Here is a 27,970-nt window from a genome sequence, read left to right as displayed (position 1 = left end):
AGGTCCCTGTGGCTTACTTTTTTACTTAGACACCTCATCCAAAGACATTTTTAAACTAACAAAAGGGGTGTTCCTAGTAAAAAAGTAAATCATAGGGACCTTTAGAGACATTTTTATACCACAGGAAAACTTTTTGCAAATGGCCTAAACTGCAGGGGTTAAAGTCAGTGTTATTAAAGGCGCGCCTACCAGGCGCAAGTCTAATGCCTAGAAACAAACCAGGCAGGCGAGATTTGCCCAGGCGCCCCTGGGCGCACCCAGGCCCTCAAGCGTAGCCTTGCGCTCATAGATGTTAAAGGCGTCTAGGCGCGCCTCATGAAATTAGTTGCCAAGCAACCCACTGCCCACCAAAACCAGCTGCCATTCTTGGTTCCAGCCTCCCCTCTTCTCAGTTCCAGCATGTATACATTACAACATATTTACATAATGTAAATGTCTACATTTTCTTTAATTTATATTTAACTTTCCATTTACTTTAATACATAAATGTAAATAAGAAAGTACCCCCCATTTGGATTCAATAAAAATATCTAAAAAATCAAAATCTATAATAATAAGAAAATAGAATTTTTGTTTTAGTACAAACTCTGGATTTAACGATTTTATCATGTCCAAAATACATACTTACTATTTCTTGAAAAATTCATTAAAAATCATTTTAACAACAATGAATATTAACTATCCAAATACTGGGAGATAGTTTTTCAAAATGAAAATATTTTCTTATATGTCTCCTTATAATGCGCTAATATTCCAAACTTAGAAAAATAGCATTTTTCAAAATGAAAACATTTTCTTGATTGTGGACTTGTAGTGTTTATTGATTGTGGACTTGTAGTGTTTATGTGTTTGTTTAGAACTTTGCATGATGATTGGTACTTATTTGAGTTTGAGTATTATTTCTTTGTTTTTCTTAAGATGGTCTTTAGAGTGGTATTGTTGTTGATATGTTGTGAATCTTGTAAGAATAAAAAATTTAAAATGTCATCCAACACTATTGATCTTAATCCTAATAGTAGCTGTAATACCCGGGAAAACCTTAAGAGTATAAATGGTATTTGATGAAGGGTATAACTGGAATTTTCAAAAGAAAGAGATTGTAGGGTATATTATTGCGGTCTTAAGCGACCGAATCGGTTGAAGGGAGTACCCTAGACCCTAGATAGTTAAGGAAAATATAATGGTATTGACGAGTAATACGAGTTGTGATTTTAGGCATCAAAAGAAGTGGGATTGGGAACAGTTTCCGGTACAGCTTTGAAACAAGCTGAGAAAACCGAATCAACGTAAGGAACTTTTGAAAAGTCAACGGAACATTTTAAGGACCTAGATTTTACATATGAAACAACCCTTGAGCAATTTCGGGTTGAAACGAAGGGATTTAAAGGTCAAAACGACCAATCGGGCCAAAGTGCAATTTTCTAATTTTGCCCGAGGGAGGTCAAAAAGACAATTTTTTGAAAATTTCGAGGATGAAACGAATAGTACAAAACTTGTGGGCCTTAGTGGAATAGTTGGATAGATCAAGGGTGCTTTGGAAAAGGCCAAAATGGCATTTGAAGAATCAGGGGGGCTGAAGTGTAATTTACCAAACTTCAGGTGTGAACACAGCAACCAGAAATTGGCCGCCGCTTTCCACCACATGTGGCCGCTATTTCCAACGATGGGATGGCCGAGGGATAGCTGGGGAAGGTAGTATACGGCGTGGGGAGGTGTTGGGTGGTGGCCATTGGCTGAAAATGGTCGAGATGTGATCGGAATTTATGGTAGAAGTGACTGGAAATCTGGCTGAGATTTTCGAAGGTTTTTCCTCATGATTTAAGGCTATTTGAGTGTGTTAAAGGCTAGATCTGGTGCCTAAGGGATAAGATCAACTAAGATTTGGTGATTTTTGACCAAGAAAATGGGTATAAAAGGGGGTTGACGGCCGAGGGTTTCAAAAAAAATCGAAGGAAATTGGGCGAGTTTTAGCTTGAATCGAGCAATAGGGTTAGAGGGCTTTTGTTCTTTGAGTTGAGGGGAGCATTTCTGGAGATATTGAGAGCATTTGGTGTACATTTGAAGCTATTTCGAGCTTCGCTAGAGACACGAGGCAGATGCCAAGGCCGAACCTGCAACTAGCCGTTTGGGGTCTTTTCCGATGAGTTTTCGGGCAACCAGTGGTGCCACTGTGATCGACTGAAGGAGATCTACAAGAGGGTGGGATTAGTTCGGCCATCGGAGCAGTCGTCGGCGGTCGGATTTGAGGAAGACGATTGATGCGTAGCTGCACACACCATCTTCCACTCGCAAATACGTGCTTGGCACTTGAGGGCGCGTGGGCTAGGGTTATTTCTGGAAATTTCTCTCAGTATTTTTCTATATTTATTTTAGGAATTATCATGTTGAAAAATTTGGAAAAAAGTTTGAGCAGATAATTATTTTTGAATTATTGAGATGAAAATTGGGAGAAAATTATGGAAAATTGAGGAAAAATGGATTTTGATGCTCTTTAATTAAATATGGTGTTTAGGAAGTGTCGTGGCTCGAGGTTGTGTATAAGTTCAGGTGTTTGTGATTTAGCACGCATTTCGAGGCTTGGCATGCATTACGAGACAACAATCAACTTTTCGAATAAGGTGAGTGGTTCGATTCCAGTCTTACCCATTGTCTTGAAAATGGTTTGGTGTGTGTGTAGTAGGTTCAGGTTAGCGGTTCTACCCTCCCGAGCTTAGGTTGCATGTGTTTGAACCAGTTCCAGCGAGCGGTTATACCCTCTGGAATTTGGGTTATATCGTGTAGGTGTTTTATTTAAGTACTTGTGGCATCGTATGCATATTGACCATGTGGTATATTGCATCAACTGTTTTTACTTGTAAAAGAGTCGGTGCATGGCGTGTGGTTTTTCATATCATCGTGGTATTGATTTTTGTGTCGTGGTTATGTCCATGGGGGACGGGATGGGGTCTTCTTGAGAATGGGGCAAGGTTAACCCCAGTGATCGGGTGACACGGTAGAGCACTCGGGGATTAAGTATGTCGCGGTAAGGTTAACTCCAAAGGTGTGTGAAATGGATTTTCCACGGGAGGTTGAGTATGCCAGGGAGATTTCTCAAATTAGACGTGTTGCATGTTGTTGTTGTTGTCTGTATATGCCATGCTCGTGTGTGTTTCATGCATTCAGTAAACTGTATCAGCTATCACTTAGATGTTTTATCATCTAATCTGGATTATGCCTCTGGAACATTCAACGTTCTAGTCAGGGATTGCTGTGAAGGTAAGGATATAGCCAGTTGAGGGCCAACGGTGCTTAGTATGATAGTTGTTGTAGCGTTTTGAGGCGATAGTATTTACTTTGATATATGTATGAACGACTGTATGATAATGTTATTATCATTTGGTTGCTTTGTACAACGTATTTTGTTGTGGAAATATTATGTAAGAATCTCGTGGAAGGCCATGACATTATGATGTTATTATATCTGTTGCGTTATTCTATAACTCGTTTAGTTTAAGATTACTATTCTTGTTAGTTAAACGGGCAAGACTGGGATTTTCGGGATCTTATCTGCATATGTAGATTGTTCTTGAAATCACCGCGGATGCTGGCCATCGTATGTGTCGGGCATGTTAAAACATGTGACGATTGTTCTTGATGCACCACGCATGATGAACTTGAAAAAAAAAAGATTTTTGAGAATTCCCTTATGGTAACACGCCTGTCGAGACGGGGTGTTACAGTAGCTTTGCTGGTAGAAGAAAAGATTCAGCATGGAAATATCATAGTTAGCATATGTTGAATTTTATATTTTTTTTATAACATGTTAAAATATTATTAGAAGTTAGAACCTATTTTATACATTTTTCTTCAACTAAGACATATATTTTTATTTTATTAACTTGCGCCTAATTCTACCAGACTCGCGCCTCGCCTTGCGTCTTGCGCCTTGCGTCTCAGGTTCCAAGACCCTTATGTCCTTTAGCGCGCCTTGGGCCTTTAATAAAATTGGTTAAAGTGCAATTTACACTTTTTTATGGTGATGAGAGGGTAAATTGAGTCTCAACGCAACCTTGAGCTTATCTACATGAAGTGGTTGTCCTTTGATTTAATCTCCTGCTTGATGCTTGAGTTTGCTTCATCAGCCCATGACCAAAATGCCTCTTTTGCTGTATTCTCATTTTTAAGGCTTATGAAAATTGTTGGTCTTGCTAGTGCAAGGGGTGGACTAGGTATCTTTTTATATATGGGGTGGGCAAAGTACCTACATAACCCCCGACCTCTATTTTGACGCACTAGTTGCTTAGGCATTCAAACTTACATTCCTGTATTTAAGAGTTTTGAGTTTTTTTAATCAAAATCTTTCCCTTAAATATCACCAACTAGTGTCTTATCACAAAATGGTAAAGGAAAGAAAGAAAAAACTTCTTGTATGAAACTTAATTTTCTCCAATGCTTAGTCACGTAACCATTCTTCATTCTTCTTCTAATAAATACATACTCAATGAAACCTTCTATCAAAGTTTTTGTTTGGACAAGTAAAATTAATTTTGAATCTCTGATGGGGTCAATATGCATAAATTGGCTAAAGCTGCATTTTACATAATATCCATAAATTTATTTTCTTAGTTGTTCTAGATGTTGTATTACATTGCAATGCATGTGTATCTGCTTTTATTTATCATACAATTTAGTATCAGTCTTTTTCCATTAGCATATTGAATTTTGGCATTCAGTTTTTATCTCGCTAAACAAGATATGGTCTTTGAAATGAGCTAGCTTTTTTTTTTTTTTTTTTTCATATATATTTTCAAGATGTTCCAGTAAACTCCTCATGCGGTCTCATAATTTGATACTACATGACATGAAAATCTAGGTTAATTCAAGTCCTTTGAAGAAAAGTACAGTGGGAACTTCATCCAAACACTTGGATAATTTTTACAAGCCACCCTTGTTAGGTAGAGATGTCAATTTGACTAGAGGAAGGATTCTGGATGCAACCTTGACCTTAATAGGAGGCACAACAACCACAATCACAAGCCTTAATCCCACTAGATGGACCTTAATAGGGTTGATATGGGAGTAAAATTGTGAATGTTGATTGGGGTTTTCGATAAAATCCATTGTGAGTTTGGGTTAGGTTTAATTTGACTTATTTTCTCCAAACTGAACTCAGTTAAATATTTATTTAACACGTAACATTTGATATTTTTTAATAGGAAAATACAACTTATTTTCTCCAAACCGAACCCAGTTAAATATTTATTTAAAATAATGCTCAATATTTTGTTATTAAGGCCAAGATATCCATCTTTACAAGATTTAAATTTTTTATAATCTTGATTCTCTCTTATTAGTACTAGGTAACCAACCTAAACCTGTGTCTATAACTTAAGTGAGACGTGTGAGTTCTGTTAGTAAAGGTTAAATGGGCATGGAGTGAGTAAGAAATGGAGGATGGTTTTTCCATAGCAATTCTTGGTAGAGGCAGACCTAATAAGATTTTGGGAGAGACATTAAAGTTTGATATAAAGTGTATGGGCTTAAATGAAGATATGATAAAAGACCAAAATACATGGAAGTTTAGAATTCATATAACCGACCCCACATAGTGGGATAAAGGTTGGATATGTTGTTGTTTGTTGTAATTCTTGATTACAAAAAGATATAAATAAAATATATGGTTCTCGAGCACTGGATAACACATATTTGCTTTTTTATTGTACCATATACGAGTTTTTCATGCAACGAATCTACTGCTATCATTGATCTCCCTTATTAATGAGATTAGGGCTATCTTCCATTGGTAGTGTTGATTTTGGGGGGCTTAGGATGGATAAGTAATGCCATGGAATGAGAGTGAAGATGCTTAAATAATACTGAAGTAGAATCAAACTCTCAGCCAAGTCTACCATGCCTAAATAGGGGGAACTGAAGAATGCTACCAGCTAAAAGAAAAATAGTGGCTTACAAAGGTCAGTTTATTACTTGTTAACTGGAGTAGATTAGGGAATACTTCAGTCAAACAAATAGTGCCACTCCAATGATCTAGCCAAGACAAACTCTAATATTGTTCCTTCTGAAAAGAGAACTTAAAAATTTCATTCCAAACTCTCATACTGCGCTGTATCCCAAGCCACGAGGTTGCATTACCACACCTGGCAGAACAATCCCCATAGAGAAACATACTTCATTTCAATTACCTTTGTCTGCAAAAGATTATTCACACTTGTAAATCTCTAAATCCACTTTCCCAAAAGGGCTTGTTAAGAAGCTTCAAATTCTTAATGCCTAAACCATCTGCCTTCCTAGATAGACAGACCTGTCAAGACCTAGGTCTTGAATATAGATATTCGGAATGACAGAAACGTAGAATGAGCAAGAAGAATGTAGAGAGAGAGAAGCAGAGATAGAAACAGAGAGAAATAGAGAGAGAACAAAGATAGGAACGGAGAGAGAATTAGATAAAACTTATTGAAATTGTTGTTATGATCTTAATACAAGTTGGATTAACTTTTTATACAACTAATCAACAGTCAGTTACAGGATGTAACTGAAGCAAGTTGGCGCTCTCTGTAACAAACTGCTAACCACCAACTTCTGGGAAATAATCTGCTACAATGCTCCCTCACAATAGTACATACACCCCACAAGAGCTTGACAAGACCTCATTCACCTAAAGGATCTAAATGAAAATTTCTTTGCAACCTCTCTGATTGATGCTACCAGGGATGGAACCTGAACACTGAAATTGCTGCCCCATATTTCCTGAACCTGACCCAACTGCGACAGACTGTACCCCTCCCTATCCCGGTTTAAGCATTACTGTGTGTACGAATCAATCCCAACAAAATACTTGATGGGTTTTTAGTTCATAGAAGAAACACCAAGATGGGAAAAAGGAAAAGAGTCTATGGGAGGTGGCACTGAGAGTTCATTATACAAAAAGCAATAGTACTTGAGAGAGAGAGAGAGAGAGAGAGAGAGAGAGAGAGAGAGAGATGAATCAAAGAGTTAAAGAGAGAAAAAGCAATAAAAGATATGTAATAATGTTGGGAGATATCGTTATTCCCCAGTCTCAGTTGCAGTATAGTGATCAGAGACTTAAAGAGAGAAAAAACAAAGAGAGCATTGTCCATGTTGAATCTTCCGGCCTTGAGCCTGTCAATCTAAAAGGTATTGGATATATCATCAAATCCCTTTTGCAGGAAACTAGTGCTAACAACCCTAAGCTTGCCTCTTAGTAATTGTTAAATTATTGACCAACTCATCTAAAGGTTAAGGTAACTCAATCTTTTGTATTGTTATGATCTGTCAACACACACTCACTGTGTGGCTAAAATTCATTTCATAATTAAACCAAACACATTTGACAATTTAAATATTTGGTTGGTGGTAAGATTTGAATACAAAACGTTTGCCTGATACCATGTTAAATGATTGATTACCAACTTCTCTAAAAGTTTAAACAATTAGGGAGAAAGGTTTTTAATCTTTTATATTATTATTGTGGCTTTCAACAGTAATCCCTCCTCTTGCATGCATAAACCCAAATAAAGATGTTAAAATCGTAAAATGGCTTAGTTCTGTTAGTTTTGCCAGGTTAAGGTTGCCTACCTTTGGTAATTGAGTTGACTCCTTCGTATTTGCTTACCAGCTGAATAAGTTTGTGACGACTTGCATTTTGTTTGCTGTGTGTGTGTGTGACTTGAGAAGACATTTTTAATGTTGATGACTTGAGAAGTTCCAAATGATGCCTTACTAATTGAAACATTGAGCAGCAATTGAGTTATGATAGGAAGAAGCAACAACAACTGTTGATTTCTTTTCTCGGCAGTTGTTAATTATGTGAATCTGATGGTGTGGTATTTATGGACATTGCAGAAGAAGGCCCACTTCAGCCCTTTGGCAAAGGCACAGAGAGAGAGGGGTTCAACTTCAATGATGTGGAGGATAGACGAATTTCCAAGCCCAAAATTTCAGTGCTCCTATTGTTTATTTCTGTATTCATCAGCTCTTCTTCGTTGCTACTTTATTAAATACTTACATAAATATTTTATAGAATCTGAGTCATTTAAGTTAATTTAAGGTTTGTGATGATAATAAAGATAAGTGACACATGATCCATAATTATTTAGGTGCCGCACGGTGACTTTGTTTATTAGTAAATAAGGCCCGTGTTACTTTGCCCTAGAGATTGACAGAGGGACTTACCAAAGGGGTTAAAAATATCAAAATATCTTCGCTCATTTTGTAAATTTGCAAAATGTTTCACTGCTCTCTTCTCTCCCTTTCCATGGCCGTCGATGCAACTGTTGCCTCGTTGCCGTCGTCTCGCCTCACAAAGCGCCACTGCATCCTCGGTGGAGGAATGATGCAGCAATGGTCAGTGAGGCGATGGCAGTAAGAGGAGGCGATGACAACGAGGCGAAGGCAGCGGCGAGACGACGATTGCATCGGCGACCATGGGAAGGGAGAGGAGAGAGTAGCGAACAGTGGCACATTTTGTAAATTTGTAATGTGAGCGAAGGTATTTTAGTTTTCTTGATCCTCTTTTGTAAGCTCTTCTTATCTCTTGAACAAAGTAAATTAATCCAGTAAATAACAATAATCTGACCTTAATTTTTGTGAAATTTTATTTGATATGATAATTGCTGCGAAACAAACAATAGTCGATTGATCTTTGAAATTTGAAGTTCCCATTAATTGGCAAAACAGCAGAAAAACCAAATCGGCCTCCCACTCCCACTCCCACGCCCACGTTTTATTATTATTAGAAAAGAATAATACTATTAAATATAACGTTTTTCTAAAAAGGGGCTGAAGCCTGACTGATTACACACACAAATTCAAATTCAAAATCAGTTATAAATTACATCATATTTTCCAAACCCAACGAAGAAGAGCTGAAAAAGAGTCGACTTTTCGGCGTCATTCCTCCCCCCCCCTCTTCTCTCTGTGCTCGCGAGTTTCCGTATGTTGTTGGGAGTTTGCTTTCTGTAATGGAGACTTTCCGAAGTGGGTTGGTTCCTCCTAATAATCTGTCCCTAAACATTTCCTCTACCCATAGTAGATTCAACATTTTGCCGCCAAAATTCAATTTTAATGCCTCGACAGCTGGAAATCTTGCTTTCCATCAACCCGGAGTGGCAATCCGCAGAAACCCACAGGCCCTATCAGTTGCCACTCTTGAAACGGCAAAAGATTGTAACAATAGTCCAATTCTCAAACCCAACAGTGATAGTGATGATTGCTTTTCTCTGTTCAACCTTTTCAGGATGAAAAATGGTTCTTACTACGACTGCAAGCAGCTCCATGGCCAGTACGTAAAATCGGGTGGTTGGGGATCGAAAAGTCTGATGGGGAACCAGCTCGCTATATTGTATTCAAAGGGGGAGGCATCATTAGATGATGCCCGTAAGTTGTTCGATGAAATTCCTGACAGAACCATCTCTGCTTATGCTGCATTGATAGGATCGTATTCTAGGTCTGAGAGATGGGAGGAGCTGTTTGCTGTGTTTCGATTGATGGTTCGTGATGGGATTCTGCCCAACAAATATCTTCTACCCACGATTCTCAAAGCGTGCTCAGCAGTTCAGTTGTTGAGGAGTGGTAAAATGGTTCATGGGTATGTTGTCAGGAATGAATCGGAAACAGATGTTTTTGTGGGGAATGGTCTCATTGATTTGTATGCAAATTGTGGGGAATTTAGGTATTCGAAAAATGTTTTTGATTCAATGCAGGAGAGAGATGTAGTCTCATGGACTGCCCTTCTCTCTGCTTACATGGATGGAGGGCTTCTGGAAGAAGCAACTGATATCTTTCATTCCATGCAAGTAAATGGAGTGAAACTTGATTTGATCTCGTGGAACACACTTGTATCAGGCTTTGCTCGGAATGGAAACATTGATTTGGCTTTTCAATATTTGGAAGAGATGCAAGAGCAGGGGGTTAAGCCACAGGTTACTTCTTGGAATGGAATTATTTCAGGTTTTGTTCAAAATGGTTTTTATGAAGATGCTTTAGATACATTTAATAGGATGGTGTGCTTCCCTGAGAATCCAAATGTTGTGACATTGGTGAGTATCCTTCCTGCTTGTGCTGGCACAAAAGATTTAAACTTAGGCAGGGCAATTCACGGATATTCTATCAAAAGAAAGTTTCAAGGGAACATTCATGTAGCAGGGTCATTAATTGATATGTATTTAAAATGTGGAAGGAATGATTATGCCGAGAAAGAATTTATTCAGGTAGAGGACAAAAACACTGCCTTGTGGAATGAGATGATTGCAGCTTATGTTGATGAGGGGAAAATGGACGCTGCATTAGCGCTTCTTAGATCAATGCAAAATGATGGCTTACGTCCTGATGAAATAACGTATAATACAATACTTGCTGGACATGCAAGACATGGAAGGAAGAATGAGGCTTATGACTTACTATCTGAGATGACCAAGATGGCATTGATGCCAAACATTGTATCTTTTAATGTTCTAATATCTGGTTTTCAACAATCTGGACTTAGTTATGAAGCTCTGAGGTTGTTCCAGACGATGCAGTCACCTTCCAGTAATTTTTGTGTAGAATTGCCAAATGTGCCAATACTGCCAAATCCGGTCACAACTACTTGTGCGCTTGCAGCTTGTGCAGATCTAAGTTTATTGTGCCGGGGCAAGCAAATTCATGGATATATAATCAGGAGAGGTTTTGAGGCTAACGTCTTTGTCTCAAGTGCACTGGTTGACATGTATGCTAAGTGTCGAGAGATTAATTCAGCTACTAATATATTCTGGAAAATTGAGGATAGAAACACTGTTTCATGGAATTCTTTGATTGCAGGACACACCAGCAATGATCAACCCGAAGAGGCTCTTAAACTCTTTAGTGCAATGTTGGCAGAAGGCTTCATACCAAGCTCAATAACCTTTATGATACTTCTCCCAGTTGCTCGTGATATGGAAGCTCCAAAGCTGGCCAGAGCATTACATGGCTACATCTTAAAGAGTCATGATATTGAGCTTGACAATAGCCTTGCAAGTGCCCTGATAGACATGTGTGCTAAATGTGGTTGTGTTGCGGATGCTAAATTGTTGCTCGACCCTGGCACTTACGTAAGACGCTCATCTCTGTAATGCTCTGACATCTTCATCTCTCAGGGAATAGGTGAGACTGCTGTTGCTTTGTTTGAACGGTAGGAGATCAGGAACTTTGTCTGATTAAAGTATGATCAGTATAGCGCTTCCTTTGACTTGAATCCATAATGGTTTGGTGGAGAATCCAAATGGGGTGCCATATTGAATGCGCATGCTTGATTGGAACAATAGGTGCCACTGATTATACCAGGCAATGCTCTTTACTGCATCGAAACAAATGCATTGCCAGCCAGATGCGTGTGTCTGGATAGGCCGCCTCTGACAAGAATGTAGAAGCCGTTCAAGCACAGCAAGGAGGGTAAGCCACAAAAAGCTTATGATTCTTCTAACTGAATGGTTCCCAACATTAATTAACACGCCGATGTGGGCGTCAGGAGTTCCAAGAATATCTTGTAAGTACTCATCAGTTAATATTGGTAAGAGTACTGCTGTTTTAAAATGTTTGGATTGGATGCGAGGACGAACTTAGAAATAGAGGATATGATGGCTGGAAGAATGGAGCAGGCTGGATTATTTTCTCATTTTCCTTGGGCTCCGACTGATGTTGAAAGAGTTCAGTTCAGCTTCTCTCTTGCTCAAAGAGAAGATACCCATATAGTCTGCCTATTTTCTTCAAATGATCCCCATCCTATCTGTGTCTTGGGAACAGAATAATCTTATGCTAACTGTGACACAAGGGATGAAATTTCTATCTACATTTTCTTTTATCTGGTTTCTTTCGACAGGCCTATGGTTAATACTTGGTCAATGTCTTTTGACAAGCTGTCATGAATTGTAATTTGTAACTCAGGGTATGGGTAACAAGCATGATCTGTATTCATCAAAGCTACATGTTCATACAGAATATGGTAATAAAGTGACTATCTGGCATGGAATCTCTATTTGTTTCTCCCTTTTTTATTGTTGAAAGCGAACTTATTAGTTAACCTCAGTAATCTAGAAACGGCTTGGTTGAACATTAAAAAAAAAAAAAAAACACTAAAAAGCGTTTTTCAAATAAGCAAGCCAAATACGCCAAACTATTTTTCCCAGAAAGATTTCACAGAAGTGCCAAATCGACATCAAATATATTTTTATTCTTACATTCTTGATTTTAACTATGATATTGTGAAGTGAAGCTTTTTATCATTATCTCCACCCAAAAAGCAAATCCACCGACCATCTTATGATTTGAAGTTCCAATAACAATTACTAGTCTACTATGTAACAAACAATTACTAGTCTACTACTTAGAATAACAATAAATAGTTTACAATGAGATAAGGATAGACTAATATGACAAACAAGTAAGCTAATGTTCTTAAGTTTTAACTGCTGTTGCTTAGAATTCTCGAATGGAGTGGCAATACCTTTATTATGTGACAAAGAAGACTGCATTTTGAGTGCCTCAATGAAGGCAAATGTAGCACATAGCCATCACGTAAAAATATATGCCAGGGCTGTGTATAGAGACAATAAACAAAAAAATTTCACAAATCCCTCACAGATTGCCAAGGGATTTGAGTTTCTCCTTCAAAATTAGGCTCATAATGGTGCAACTACCGGTCTTCTACTCCTGCAGCAGCTGCTGTTGATTTCTCAGTAGCTGCATTTGGTTTCTTCTTACCAGGTCCGGAAGAAACTTTAACCATTGCTGGTCTTAATAGTCGATCTCCAAGGAGAAACCCACGGCGTAACTCTTGAGTTACAATTCCCTCCTTCAACTCTTGGGACTCCTCCCGGCCAATGGCCTCGTGCACCTACATCAATAAACCAAAGCTTAACCAACAGGGTGCGGAATTTATGCCTCTAGTAGTCAAGTGGCAAAAGTCCAGTTCACAGATTGCTAGTGAAGTGTTGTTAATGGTTATGTTATTAGACTTGTCAATATGATTGACAATCCCCACCCCAGTAAAGCAAGCTTCCCATTGACAGGGGTTGGACCTAAATAAAATTCTTCATTGGCGTCCAAGTCAAAGCCATATCAATAACAATCATCCTTCTCATAGAAACGAATTTTCTGGGAATGCAGATGCGGTTTAAACAACATAAGGTTTTCAAAGAAAGAATAAACCAAAAAAAAAAAAAAGAAGAAGAAGAAGAAGAAGAAAAAAGAAAGAAAACAGGGCGGTTTTTTTTTCCTCCACCTCATTTGGCTCTGTTCCCTTCTTCCAGATTCAAAATACCTGTAGTTATTTAGTGCTTTTCTTGGGGAAATAAAACAAACTTCACAGGCAGAGCTAATTGTGCACAACTGAGTTTGTCTTAACCAGAAATAACGAGAATCACATACCTTAATCCCACCAGCTCTTCAAAATTCTCTATCCTTGATCATATACTCTGTAAGGCTATTAAAGTTTTCTTTCAATCTTTTTCTACCTATTTTGCTATAAACCTTTCATTCCATCCACTCACCTAACCAGTGCATCTACTGGCCTTCTTTATGTTTAAACCATCTTAATCACATCTTGCACATTTTTTCAATAAGCACCACTCCAACTTCACTATGTATAATTTTAATTTTTATTTATAATTTATATTTTTTTAAGATAACTGTATATACGCTGTATTTTTTCTATGCTTATATTTTACACATGTTCAGTATTTAAACAGCCTAACACTCAAGCCATACACAAGACAGTCTTTATAGTTGTCCATTGAAATTTTCATTTTAGTTTTAAATGGATGTTATATTCGTACAAAATATTTAAAATACTTCATCAGTTCAACCATCCACCTTTTTTTTTTCCTAGATTAGTTAACCATCCCACCTAGATTTTATGATTAGCATCCTCAATAATGTCCACTTCCTTTCAAACAATTGATCCGAGATATCTATACTCCTCTTTTCTATGGGAAAAGAAAAAAACTTGATCTTTTAAGTCTCACCGCAACATTATCTACCACTATATTTTTACTTAACTTACATTTCTATATTCACTCTTTGACTTGCTCAATTTGAAACCTTAGGATTCTAAGGTGTTGTCCATAATTCGAGTTTAATGTTCACACCTTTTTTGTCTCATTCATCAATACAATCAATATTTGTATACAAATAACTTACACCAAGATACCTCTTCTTGGTTGTGATTTGTGAGTTCATCCGTTACAAGAGCAAGGAGATAGGAAACAAGGACTTAGTACTTTGTGAGTCTTTGTCTTAACAAGAACATGAAGACATGATAGTAGACTGTATCATTAGAGAAGGAACAAAGGCACTTAGGACCTTGCATCTTGTTTGGTCAAGGCCTCAAAACTCTACTAAAAGAAATATTGTTGCCAATTTTCAGCTAAACTCAGTTTAGTGGCTTCCCAGCCCCCACCCCCCTCCTCCTTCAACAGAGAGAGAGAGAGAGAGAGAGAAGAACATAAAAAGGAAAAGGAAAAGGAAAAGGAAAAAGAAAATTATCCATTACCATGAAGAACATAGATTCTCTATGATTATTATCATTAATTCTCCCCAACTTTTACCTTGCATAAAATTCAAGCGTGAACCACCAAGGACCAAAACAATAACTACAAAACTATAAAATAAAAAAAAAGTTGAGAAAGTCTGAGCAGGTTCAACTTACAGAAGGATCAAATGGCTTTCCAACCGTTGGTACAGCGGCCACGCACAAGCTTCTCATGACTTCTACAAATTGCTTGTATATGCCCTGGTAACTTGTATCAATCCTTTTTTCTTTTTCTGTATCTGGTTTAATTTGTTGCTTTGCTCTTTCAAAACTGTCCACCATGGGTAAAAGGCTCTCAATTACTTCTCCTTGGGCATCACTGCGGATTGTCAGCCTCTCTTTTTCTGATCTTTTCCTAAAGTTGTCAAAATCTGCTTGTAAACGGATATGTTTCTCCTTTCCAGATTTTATCTCTGCTGAAATAGCTGAAAATTTCTGAATCAATTCATTCTTCTCATTTTCCATATTGCAAATCAGGGCCTCAACCTGTGATATCATCTTTTCATCTCCATCAAGTATCGCTTCCTTGTAAATGTTAATAAGTGTTTTCAAACTAGATGTCTGCATTGGATCTGCTTTGCTTTCTGACATTGTGGTATCAGATGGTAGACCCTCACCTTCATCATTCATCTAGCAAATTTGATCACAACATTATTGTAAAAAGGATACACAATAGTGCAATAGAATCACATCACCATAATCTCAAGTTCAGTTTCTGGCAAATCTCATTGAATGGAAATGGCAAACTTCACCTACCATTTAATGTCCAGGCATGCATAAACAAATATAAGGTCATGGGAATACCAAAAATCGGCAGAGTTTTATGGAAGCAGAAGCCCAAAAAGGCAAAACAATGCTATGTACATAAAATCACAATTATTTACAAAAAGCATGAAAATGAAACCCATCAGCCAGAGAAAAAATAAAAATACATGAAGGATTCAAGTAACTGACATGGGAAATATTTATCTGAAAGTAGGCAGAGTATCACTTATACTTGCTAGTGTTGCACAGATAGCAACAACTAAATATTCATTAATTTACTGCCACTAAATAAGCAGCATGAAAATTCATCAGCTTGGTTTATGCATTGGCAAATTTCATGTCGCTCTTGCTTAAACTGAGAGAAAATAAATATAAATAGCAAAATTCTTGCCTGCAAGCCGAAGGTATGGTCCACAATCTAATGTTGCTAAACCTTAATTTATATTCCTTTCTTTGAGATTGTGCAAGTCTAGTTCGCTGCAAGTTAAGTGAGAGGGAGCAGTGATATCTATTCTATTATATAAGAAAACACCCCGTTTTTTGGTGTTTAAAGCTCTACCTATAAAGTGATTTACCAAAATACCCTTTGCATATTTTGCTTAAAAAAACTAAAAAGTACAATGATAAAAAAAAAAAAATAGTTTCTTGAGTTGAACTTATGACCTCTAAGACACAAAAAAATTGAAATCTTATCACCTGATGAGCATTCATTTGAAATCTTACATATTTTTACTTACATGTTCATAACACAGGCCACCCCTCTAGTATACATATATATACACACCCATAATATTCTAATACTAAGAAGAATTTAGATTGATTGAGGAACCTTGACCTCTGGAAAACCACCCAAGCGTTGAGGAGATAACAATTGATAGAAAAAGAATTGATAAACTTCAATAACAAGAAACTGAAAACTCAAAAACAAAAGTGGCAATTAATAATCAAAAGATTCACGATCAGAGACAGAATATTTAATCATTAAATTGAAATTGAAACTGAAAGCAAGAAACTGAAATTAAATGACCAGAATAAAATAAAAAGAGACAATACCACGTGTAAATCAACCCATTAAAAAATTACCAGTCACTGTGATTCGGAGGAAACACCAAGGAAAACTTGTTGATTTTTGGTTTAGAGTTGGAATTCTAAAATGTAGAGATATGGACCAAAAGCAAGAATGGAGGGAGAAAGGATGGGAGAGAATGAGAAAAGAAAGAAAAATGAGAGAAGAATGAGGGAAAGGGAAGAGAGAACAATTCTAATATAATAATGCAAAGGATAGATCATATTTTTGAATCCCAATCTTATTTGAATTGAATAATATTTTAAATCCTAATTCACTAGAATTGAAAGAGAAAAAGGATGTTTTCCAATTTGCAGCAGGAAGAGAAAATTTTGGTGGTGGGAATGTGGAATTGGAAACATGTGGGGCCCAATTAACTTAGCTTTAGTAACCATTTTCTCTCGCCAATTCTATACTTCGACAATTTGACTTCTCCAAAGAATTCTGGGGGCTAACAAGAGTACTTTTATATCTAATATGCAAGGGCCTTCTTTGACATCTGATCAGAGATGTCAAACAGGCCAGTCAACTAAACGACAGGCCCAACTCATTTTCTGGGAGGGGTGCCCAACACAGCCTTGGCTCACCTAGACCAGGCTAGCCTGTGGGATTAGCTAGCCTAAGCAGCCCCTTGGGTCATGCCGAGTCCCCCTCCCAACTTGCTTGATATCTCTACAGACAACTTTTCAATCAATTATGGTCCAGACAGTCAATTCTCCAAACTCTTTGGAATGGCAAAATCCACTAAACAGTGTTTCGCCCAACTGTTCCCAATTTTACACTATTTTGGTTTGGCTATTTAGCCACACATAATTTAAATGTTCATCCCTTGCCTCTTATTACATTTAGTTCATCCCCTTAACTTAGGCTGTATTCATCCATATTTCTTATACCAGCATAACCCATATTACCACATCTAGTTTAATATCCTCATCTCATCATTACCGTGCACAAAATAAAGTCACACATCATTAACTGGGATCATAATACACAACTCACAATAAAAGGACATCTTTGGCCTTGTTTTATAGGCGTCAGATGCATTGCCCACAAAATATGAAGCTTAAATCACAGCTCCCTCATCATCATTATGGCAGAATGCTAATACTGAAATAATAGAACAATGTCATCATGAATTGAGAAATGCTCCAGGGTAGTTGTACACACTGTCCAGGGTGATCCTCAACACTACTCAGGCCTGGCCTCTCCTCCTTGAGCCATCTATGAAATGATAAAACATGCAAGAATGAACTACTAGAGCTTAGTAAGATCACATATGATCAATGGAAGAATAATGGCATGATATTGAATATTCTAGAATGTGGAAATTTAACTTGGATTTAGTTGTTGTGGGCTTAAATCTTCAGATACTGTGTGGGCTTCTAGATTGTATCTGCTGAGGTATTATTTGATCCATGATATAAGGGACCAAACTAATAGTGGGGATACACACACACGCACACACACACATTAGAGATGATAATACAGGATTTGAGTGCATACACGCAGGGAATGTTAATTCGATAATATCTTTAGAGACCAAACACTTGGCAGCTAGGGAGAGAGAAGAATAAAGCCTAACAAATTTAGTCGTAGAAGATTTCATAGTTGGTTATTATGTAAAGGAAAGAGAAAAGAATATCTAACAACCTATTGTCAAAAAATGTATGAAGAAAGAGAGGATGGTTCAAGTGATAAATAGATCTATGAAGCATGGACACAGTCACGGGAGCACGAGACATGAGGACATGAGACTTTTCAAAAAAAAGTTGAACACAACATGTTTGAAAAACTTTAATTAATAAAATAAATTTTATATTTCTAATGGCATAATAAAGTACCAAAACTATATTCCACACTCATAAATATGCATTTAAAGTCCATAATACAGAATTCCAAAAAAAACATTTATATATGAATGGATTTCTTAGGAAAAACAAAATATCTTCACAAAAATTAAGACCTTGAGAAAGCTAAAAGATTTCCTTGAAAAGATATTTAATGTTAAAGCTATGTGAAGTGAAACCGAGTGAGATGGAAACCAAAAGGAGACTGTTGATTTAAAGAACTCAAATAAAATAATATATCAAGAAGAGAGACTCCACTCCTGCAGCATAACATGATAAATATATCATGTATCAATCAATTATCAAGAACCACTCCAGAATATCTTAATATTATACAATAAATGAGGACTCTCACAAATTGCAACTCATGGGGATTTGACCAGCACAGTAGAAGTTGAAAGGTGATCGTGAAAACAAAAAGTCATCCTTGGCTCATTGCAAAATCAGTGGGCACCAGATGCTTGGAAAACCCAATCTCAAGAAGCAACTTCGATGACTCCAGTCACTAGGGTCACCATATTGCTTGAAAAACCCAGTCGCCACTTGCTGACATTGCCATCAGTCATCGCCAATCGCTCACAGTCCACACCAGTCATTTCGTCTTCAACCCTTGTCCCTCACATTCCAGTCAACAATCATATATAAAGAGAGTGGAAGCATGAAATGTCTAGAAATCAGAGAATTGTGCAGTCTCCCAAGAGTCATGCAAAATACAAGGTCTAGAAACAAAATAATCCCTGTTCTATACGTCTTCAAAGTGTCTGGAAAGGGGGCATGCTTATCCTTCGCGTGCCCTCTTTAAAAATAATTTAAAAAAAAATGTCAAACATGCCACGTGAGTGTGCCTACACGTGTCGTCATGTTTCACATGCCGGTAACACTGGCACGACATGCTGCTAGACATGTCTCTATGCTTTTATGGATACGGATGCACATCCACTTGCATGGGAGAATGAAGGTTAAATGAAAGCTTTGAGAAAAATGGGTAGGATGGGAATGGATTAAGGTGAGAAAGGGATATTCCCTTGCTAGAAAACTTAAGGGAGTGGGTGGGGGGCAGAGAGAGAGAGAGAGAGAGAGGGGAGTTATATGATGGTATAGTAGGAAGATAATGAAAGAGTTGGCAAGAATCAAGCAGCTCTTCCTAGTGTTTGGGAAGCTCCCAATGAACATCTCATGCCAATTTTTGGTCAACTATTATGTTGAGAAGGGTTAACTACGTGTTTATTCTACCGAGTTAAGTTGATACCAAGAATAATTCGCATCAACACCAAGAAGTTTAGAACTACCAAATCAAATCTTTGAACCAAAATTGAGATGCCACAGAGAATGTTGGGAACTAAAAGTTGAACTTGCCGTCAATTTGGTTAATACTAAGTTACCAATCTAAAAGTCAACTCCAATGTTGGACATGTGAAAAATAAAGAGCATGATAAGTGGTTAAATAGAAATGCATTTAATGCATCCTCAATAGTTATAAACCACTTTCTACCTAGAACTCGAAGACTTTATCTCATTTTTTAATCATTAAAAGCATTTATCTGAATACACCCAAAGAGATTCAGGCTTTCAAGTTCCAACTCTCTTTTCATTGATTTTTATTGAGCTTCATCAACTCTCATTCCAAAGGTTAGCTGGCCCTTAAATGCTAGAAATTATAAAGTGACTGAATTAACTGTGAGGATTTAAGGAGGCCATTTGGAGAGCAGGAACAAGATTGGATAGCCAAACCACCATAATTCTAGTATTTTGACTTTTTTTCCTCTATTGCCTTAATGTTGTCCCTTCTGGTTTAAATCATCCATTCATTCATTTATCCATCTCATTAATTTTGTATGAACAATCACCTAATTTATTTGCAACATCAAAGATCAAACCCACTTAGAGTTCAATTGACTTTTGGGAGATGTAGCCAAAATTTAATAAACCTCATTCACCCTCTATTAAGTTTGCCAATACTTGGCCAGCAAACAGGAGTACAACTATAATAGATCAAAAGATTAAAAATAAGCTACATGCTGTTGGAAAAAAATTGTTGTTTAAGCTCTAGTCAAGCCTCCATGTAACTTTTAGCACAGAGAGACCATATGAACCTTAAAGTTGATACAAAAACAGATGTTAATTACCCAATACAGACTAACGAGCAGAACTGAGTGATGAAGGGCCCATTCTACAAAAATGGTTCTAGAGATTGACTGATAACTAAAGTGGCCTCATCTGAGAAAAATTTGGCAAAAATTCATCCTTGGATATATACTGGTCACCCTCTGTCAGCCGGTCACAAAATAAAACCTGAAACTACTTTTTCTTTTTTTTCTTTTTTTTTCCCGTCACAAGCATGGATATTACTTTAAAACCACCCCTATGAACCATTAAGTCTAGGCATGCTTAGACTTCCCACAATTCGACCCAAGATGGTTTGGGTAGATTTTTTGCAAATGAAAGCTCTCTGGATTATGAACATGTCTGGATGTGTTTTGTCCCTAGTTCATCTGAATTCGGTGAGATAGTCTAGGTACTGACTAATCCCACTAAACATACATCTTAAATCAAGGCGTCCAACTTCAATCCTTCTAAAGTGCGCCTTCAAGTGTTCCAGAACGACCTAACTTTACATAACAAAGAGTCCAATCGACTCCAGACTTGTTGGCCATAAATTGAGTAAACCTTGGCTACTTGAGAGAATCAATTCTTTTTCCAATAACAATTTACGCCTGGAGAAACCGTTTATTTCAAGTGGACCTGATAGTTACAGGAAAAAATGCAAAGACCTACTTACGAAAAAGAAGAGGAACGAGAGAAAGAGAGAGTACCTGGGGAGTAGATTCCTGGACTGTGAGAGAAGGTCTGAAGGAACGCCTGAAACTACAGCTGCAGCTTCCGCGGCCATTGAAGGGAGATGAATTTGAGATAGATTTGGGTGTTCGTTGGTTGGGAGTTCGAGGAGAGATTATTAGGGTTTTGAATGGTTGGGTTGGGCGAGGAAGAGGAGAGTGGTAATAGAGGGAGAGAGACGACAGGTTGTTAGAGAAAGATGCCGCCATTTCCCCAGCTACCAAATCAAAACACACAATGGAATGGACAATCAATCAATCAATCGGAGCCCCAATTCTTCTTCTTCTTCACCTTCACCTTCACCTTCACCTTCGAAAAAGGAATATAGAATGGAAAGAAGAAGTTTCTGGAATAATGCGTGGTATTCTCTATTCACCTCCCCCCCCTGTTTCTCTTTGTCCACTATTAGGCAAGAATATCTATATCTATATCTATATATATGTATATATACATAAATGGCTGTAAAATTGTACGTTAATGATCCGACAAGGGACCTTGTGTTGTGTACCCAGTCCGAGGGCTCACATTACACACACCAGTCAAACTGTATGCACAGTTTTCGGATCAAATCTCACTTCTCAATTAGAAAAGCCAAATAGTTGTTGCCGTTGTCTCAATTGCTTCCTTCCTGCATCTTAATTTGCTTCCAATTTCATACGTACATGACTAATAAAACTTGCAAAAAGACATCAGAAACACAAGCATCAATTGCATCAGCCTCTACAGCTAGCTCCTAACTTTTTCGTCACTTTCATTCAAAATGTCAACCATTTCGATATCTATCTTTTCTTTTTTATATTAATATATTATTCATGTTGACTTTAAACTTGTCCCTCAAGCAATTTTCATTTATTATGGTTGATGAAAACTAATAAATTTAACTTATTTACGTTCATCAGTAAAAATGTATTTATTTGATCTAATAAGTACCTTGTATGAAAATTAAAAAATTCTATAATTAGAATCTTTAATATTCTCTTATTTATTATTGGTGTCTACTGTAGAATGTTTACTTTAATTAAAAAATTAAAATAGAAAAAAAAAAGCAAAAAGCAAGAAAAAAAGAGATGTAAAATAAAAAATAACTTACAAAACAAAACGGATTAAACATGAACAAGAGGGATCTACTAAAGAAGATTATTCTCTTTCCCTTTTTTCGAAAGAAAAAAAGAATTCCGACAAAATCAATGATATCGGTGTCTTCATTTGCTTCTAATTTCATCCGTACATGACTAATAAAACTTGCAACAAGACATGAGAAACATAAGCATCAATTGCATCAGCCTCTACGGCTAGTTCCTAGTTTTTTGGTCACTTTGACTCAAAATATGTTAACGGTATCGGTATCTATCATTTTTTTTTTTTTTTACATTTAACATTATTCACATTGACTTTAAACTTGTTCCTCTAGGAATTTTCATTTATTATTGTCGACGAAAACTAATAGAATTGACTCATTTACGATGATCGTTAAACGTGTATTTATTCAATTTAATAAATACTTTGTGTCAGAATTGAGGAATTTTATAATTAGAATTATTAGTATTCTCTTATTTATTACTCATATCTATTATTTGGGCGGAATGTCCACTCTTATTAAGAAATTGAAAGAAATCTCAAAAACGGAAGAAAGGGCGAAAAGTAAGGAAGAAAGATAAGTAGAAGTAAAAATAACTTTACGAGACAAAGGGGAATAAACATAAACAAGAGGGATTCACCGAAAGAAGATCTTTCTCTTCCCTTTTTTGGGGAAGAAAAGGAGGATTCAGACAAAATCGATGAAAGGGAAGGAGATCCTTCTCATTTATGTTAACCGTTAAACGTTAAATGAGTTAGTTTGAGTTTGTTTTTATTTTCAATTCTTTCGTTGCTACTTCAAAATTTTGAAAATAAAACCAAGACACATTATTTGATTAATATTTGTTGGTTTTAGAAAGATCAACAAAACAAAAAATTCTGAAAACAAGAAAACCCACAATGCAAAAAAGACAGTGGTTAGGGTGTTAATTAGGTTTTTTCATTCCAATCCAAAAATTTTGTTTTGTTGTATAACAACAGCTGCCATGCTCAATGCTAGAAGAAACAAGACTTTGATACCATTTAAGGAAAGATGAAACATGAAGCCTGCACATCTTCAAGCAAACCAGCTACAACTCTTTCCACCAATTCATTCCCGAATAGTCTCTGTCCAATCAGAGAGACATCTTCTAAAAGTTGCTATATATATATATATATTCTCATGATTAGAATACAATTAGTTGTTCCCAATCTCGAAACCCAGCAAACAAAAAGAAAATTACAAGGTTTTAGCAACTGTTGTAGGATTCAGATTAAGCCAGCTTCTCTTCACCACCTGAAGACCAAGAAGCACGTAGAAATTAATGTCAAGCAAACTTGGCTGCAATTTAAGATCTGCAACTTAGCAACAGAAATGGTGTAAAGCTTCAAATCTGAAGAATGGATAAAAGTTGGAACAAATTAATTAAACTACTACGTTCTAGATTGAACTGCCTTCCTGATTTGTAGAGGCATAACAAAACAAATGATTTAGCACAACACAACACAACACAACACTTACAGAAATGAGCATATATGCTCGATCGAGTCATGTTTCATTATATACAAATAATCCAAATGATTTAGCATAATAATCTAAATTCAAACAAATATGTGCATACCTGAGGCTTACTGGGCTTTCTCATCAAGTTGTTCTGTGCAAGGGGAAGTCGAAGAAAGCTCGAATGATTTTGGCTTACTTTCAGTTTCTTTGAACATTTGACTACCATCATCTTGTGCACAACCAACACCAATTGAGCCACTCTCCACAGGATCTTTGGTGTAAATTATCTTACCAAACAACTGGAACAAAGCAAAATCGCCTTGTTTTCCAACTAGCTCATTTCCAACTGCATGCACCCTGCTCTGGATATTGGGTGACAAACTGTCACACTGTTGTGGGCTAGCGACGATCAGATTAACAGAAAACGCATTCGACTCTGGTGCCATGATGCAGTTGGCAAAGCTTTCGGCACTGCACATCTGATGGATATTTTCATTCGCTGCTGGGGAGTCAAACTTGGCTCCCCGCAGGCCAGAAGAGGCAGACTCAGCTTGATTCAATATCATTGATGTGTTCAAGTTCCCTGCCCTAGAGCTCGAACTCGATCCGGAGCCAGGAGAAAAGGGATTTTCAGCTGCGATACTTCTTAACTTCTTACGGGCAGGACGGGGTGTGGAGTATTCGAGAGATGGTTTGGGGGGAACAAGCTTAACTTCCCATGGATTCACTCTCACATTTTGTAGAACACCAGATCGATCCCATGTGACCTGCAGAAGAGGGAATTACAGTAACTTCAGGAAAGATAACCATTAAGCATTAAATTCTTAAGAACTTTAAAATTAAATAAAATGGGCTCCATGTCAAAGAATTAATTATGCATCCTCTTAACTAATTATGCATCCTCTTAATGAAGAATGGTTTTAGAACAAGAAGAGTCTCCATATAATTAATATAATGGATGAAGACTTGTCCTTGCTAGCCAGCACCTTCATTGACTAATTAATATAATTAGCCAGCCCATTTGCAGCAAAAACTGGAGCTAATCCTTTTTTTTTTTTTTTTTTTTTTGATCGAACGGTAAATGTATAGAGATTAAAAGAAACTGTACAAGTACTGAAAGGGGATATAATTAAACAATATATATAAGGTTTCCTGAACACACACACACAGAGTTTAAAAGCCCACTGAACAAACCCAATGGATCATGAATTAATGATATATGTCACCAAGCATGCAACAATAATTACAGTTGACTGTTTACAAGAATTAATGGCAATAAGGTTATACCTGCAGCATCCGCCATGGAGAGGGGAACCATGGACCAGCCTCTGAGACGTAGGGCTTCGAAACAGTTCCCTGAAACCATGTAACCTTCGAACAATCCTCATGCTCCACCGGCATCTGAATCCTTACCCCGGCGGCCCAGAACATAGTCAGCGACTTCTCCACTTTCTCTGCCTCCACCACAAACGCCAACGACCCCACCCTCGGAAAGTAAACCACCTGAAACGGCATCCCTTTCGCCGCCAACTCGGCCGCTTCCGCCACCGACTCCACCGACAGTCGACCTGTCCCTCCCCTCCTGGAGCACACCGTCACCGGCCCCGCAGGAGAATTCCATTCCCATCCGGCGCCGGGACCTTCTCGCCGCGACAACCTCTTCACCCCGACGAAAAGCTCCCCCGTCGTCGGCTTCTTCATGAACAGCACGGTGTCGCCATAAGTCAACCTTTTCTTGTTCACGAACTTGCTCCAGCCAGTCGTCAGCAAATGCCGACGTGGCATGCCCCGATAGATGTGCCGAAATTCCCAAACCACGTTGTGCACGTCCTTGATTGCGAGCGTCTGCACTGGCGGGTTCTCCGAGGAGTCCACCGGCGGGAATATCGACTCGGCGCAAAATCTCGGCACTGAAAAAACTCCCCCGATGTTCGTGTCGGAAATCGTCAGTACCTTCCCGAACCACACCACCTCCTCCTCCTCCTCGCCGCCGCCATCTGGACGCTCCTCCGGCAGGTGAATTCCACCTGTCGGTGCGATCGGAGTTAACTGGTATGTAACATAGACTTCGTCCGTTAAGCAACTGGCGAATTTGAAGACGCAGTCGACGCGACAGGTGATGACCGGACGGGAAAAGACAAGAGGTGAGATGAAGGTGACGGGAGAGTGACAATGCTCGGCGTGGCCTTGGGGGAAGTAGTAAACCTTCGAACCCACTTCGGGAACAGTTATTCCGACGCCGGCGCAGGCCTTCCAGACATCGGGATCCACCTCCTGCGACTCAACTCTGGCCACTAGCATTGCCGGAATTCTGAAGAACACGCTCGAAGATTGAAACGACAGTGAAACCGAGTGATCGGGAGGGTTTATAAACTCACGCTTCTCTCTCCTCTCTTTTACTCTTTGGGACCAAGGTGAAATCCCTACGACAATCAGTGCTGAGAGAGAGAGAGAGAGAGAGAGTTTTAAGGTTGGGGGGTAAGCGAGAGAGTAATCCGGTGCGACGATTTCACCCCATTTCGGAATTCCGGGTGACGTGGCGGCTTAGAGACCAATAGGAAGGGATTATTTGCAGAGGAGGGAGGGAATTGCGAATCGCTCGGGGAATTCTTCCAACCAAACACGGAGGGGTAAATAATCCATCAGTAAGCCAAGGGAAGCGCGTGACGGAACGCGCGTGCTGTATGGGTCAAAGTTGCATTGCATGGCAGCGGGATTCATTTAATGGGTCAAAGCCACTCTCGCATGGGCGTGAGCCAAACCTTCAACCGTCGGGGCTTAACACAACAAACTTTTTTATGAGACGAAACTGCCCTCTGAAACCGCTGCAAATTCCCGCACAACAAAAAAGAGACTAAATCCGCCAGATGCATAAAATCAAATCAACCTACATCGCTAAATCATAAAAAAGAAAGTTTCCTTGGTAAATTTTAATTTTTTATATCATCTCAAATTGTAAATAAAATTAATTTTTTTATTTAACTTTGTTACCTCACTCTCAAGTCTCAACCATGCAAACGTAGTAATTTTCATCGGTCGATTTAATTGACAACTCTCAAATTTTTCTTATTTTATTAGTAATTATCAATTGTTGCGTACAGTTAATGATTTTATTAGGGAATACCACTAGATATGTACACCAAGTGTGAGACTTCTATAATGGGGTGGTTTTGGTCTTTTAGAATAGTCTTCGACAATCAAATTAATATTTTCAAATGAGTTAGGATAAATAGTAGAGTATGTGAGTAGATTAAAGAATCTGTATAGAGAGAGACACTTGTTGAACTTTTACCCTTTATATAGGTTAAACCTTCAATGTGAGCACGGATGGGTTAATAACCCAAGAGTTAATCCATAAGCTTCCAACTCACATCGATCACTACACTGCTGCTAACCTCACCCTAGAGACCATTGAGGCCCCATTGTGCAAGAACTTTGCCATAGTATGCTTTCAATTGAATCTTGCTTAGCCTACATTGTTGATGAAAAACGATTACTAGCATTTGTTGTTTTTTCCTTTTGTCGCCTGCAGCTAGCTCTTGAAAAGCCATTGAGCTCAACCAATAACTATTTTTAAAAACAGAGGAGATGGAAGAAAATGAGGTTGAGTTTATCAAGGCCAAGTTCGAGACTACTGGGGTCCCTACCCTCAAGAAAGAGCAAGTTGGGGTGCAAGAAAAGTCAAGGACTATTGAAAAGGCTTTGGTTGCAAAGGAGCACAAGCTCAATAGTTGAATGGTTAGGTCAGAGGGTTAGAATGTGAGGTTTCAACCTTTTAGTTCAATCAAAATACTCTAAAGGCTCAGCTCGTTGATCCTATTGCCATTCCCAATGTATAAAACTTCTTTTGGGTTAAGTTGTAACAAATCTAGAAGATGGGGTTCATCAAGTAAAGGAAAGAGGTAACCTCTAAACCTTTTCGGGTCTAGACCTCAGCAAGTTGTGCTCGACTAAAAAATGCTCCATAAATGCAGAAGAAAGTAATAAAGGAGATAAAAGTGGCCAAGGCAGTTTGGCGATGACTAAACTACCAAGGAGGTAGGGACCTTGCTGGGATAAATAGGGCCTCAAAAGGACATAAGGAGGAGTAACTAATAAGATGAGCTACCAAGCATAAAGTAGATATAGGACTCTTTCTTTCCTTGGTTGATCTCTTTCTTTTGTAAAACCCATTTTCAATGAATAAAATAGAAATATATTTCAAGTTTTCAATGAATAAAATAGAAGTATACCTAGTTTGATGCATACTTCTTGCTTATTATTGCATTGCCTCTTTCCAAGTTTCTGTTGCTTGAAAACTTTTAATTTCCTCTACCTCAAAGATCACCCAAGGT

The 27,970-nt window shown here is 37.9% G+C and overlaps 3 protein-coding genes across 3 annotated transcripts in view; 1 reads left to right on the top strand and 2 right to left on the bottom strand.

Moving 5' to 3' along the window:
- Nucleotides 1-12,004, top strand: part of LOC127807710 (pentatricopeptide repeat-containing protein At1g19720-like) — a 46,589-nt gene extending 34,585 nt beyond the window's left edge. Inside the window, exon 3 of the mRNA XM_052345750.1 lies at nt 7,861-12,004. Within this exon, the coding sequence (XP_052201710.1) occupies nt 8,979-11,108 (2,130 nt within the window). The 5' untranslated portion in view covers nt 7,861-8,978 and the 3' untranslated portion in view covers nt 11,109-12,004. The remainder of the gene's footprint in view (nt 1-7,860) is intronic.
- A 259-nt stretch (nt 12,005-12,263) lies between these two features.
- LOC127807711 (uncharacterized) lies at nt 12,264-21,442 on the bottom strand (the record flags this gene model as incomplete). The annotated part of the gene is given in 3 exon segments (XM_052345751.1): nt 12,264-12,868; nt 14,681-15,193; nt 21,055-21,442. Coding segments are annotated over 3 exon segments (945 nt in total). The 3' UTR covers nt 12,264-12,667.
- Nucleotides 21,443-23,095: 1,653 nt separating this feature from the next.
- On the bottom strand, nt 23,096-26,054 carry LOC127808345 (auxin response factor 17-like). The gene is made up of 3 exons (XM_052346852.1): nt 24,924-26,054; nt 23,755-24,403; nt 23,096-23,429 (listed from the first exon to the last, which is right to left on the bottom strand). The coding sequence occupies exons 1-2, from the start codon at nt 25,935-25,937 to the stop codon at nt 23,762-23,764; spliced, it is 1,656 nt and encodes a 551-aa protein (XP_052202812.1). The 5' UTR covers nt 25,938-26,054; the 3' UTR covers nt 23,096-23,429; nt 23,755-23,761.
- Between the last annotated feature and the right edge of the window lie 1,916 nt (nt 26,055-27,970).

The sequence above is a fragment of the Diospyros lotus genome, chromosome 8 (assembly GCF_014633365.1).
Source record: "Diospyros lotus cultivar Yz01 chromosome 8, ASM1463336v1, whole genome shotgun sequence".
In the NCBI taxonomy this organism is placed as follows: Eukaryota; Viridiplantae; Streptophyta; class Magnoliopsida; order Ericales; family Ebenaceae; genus Diospyros; species Diospyros lotus.
This window is presented reverse-complemented; position numbering and strand designations above follow the sequence as displayed.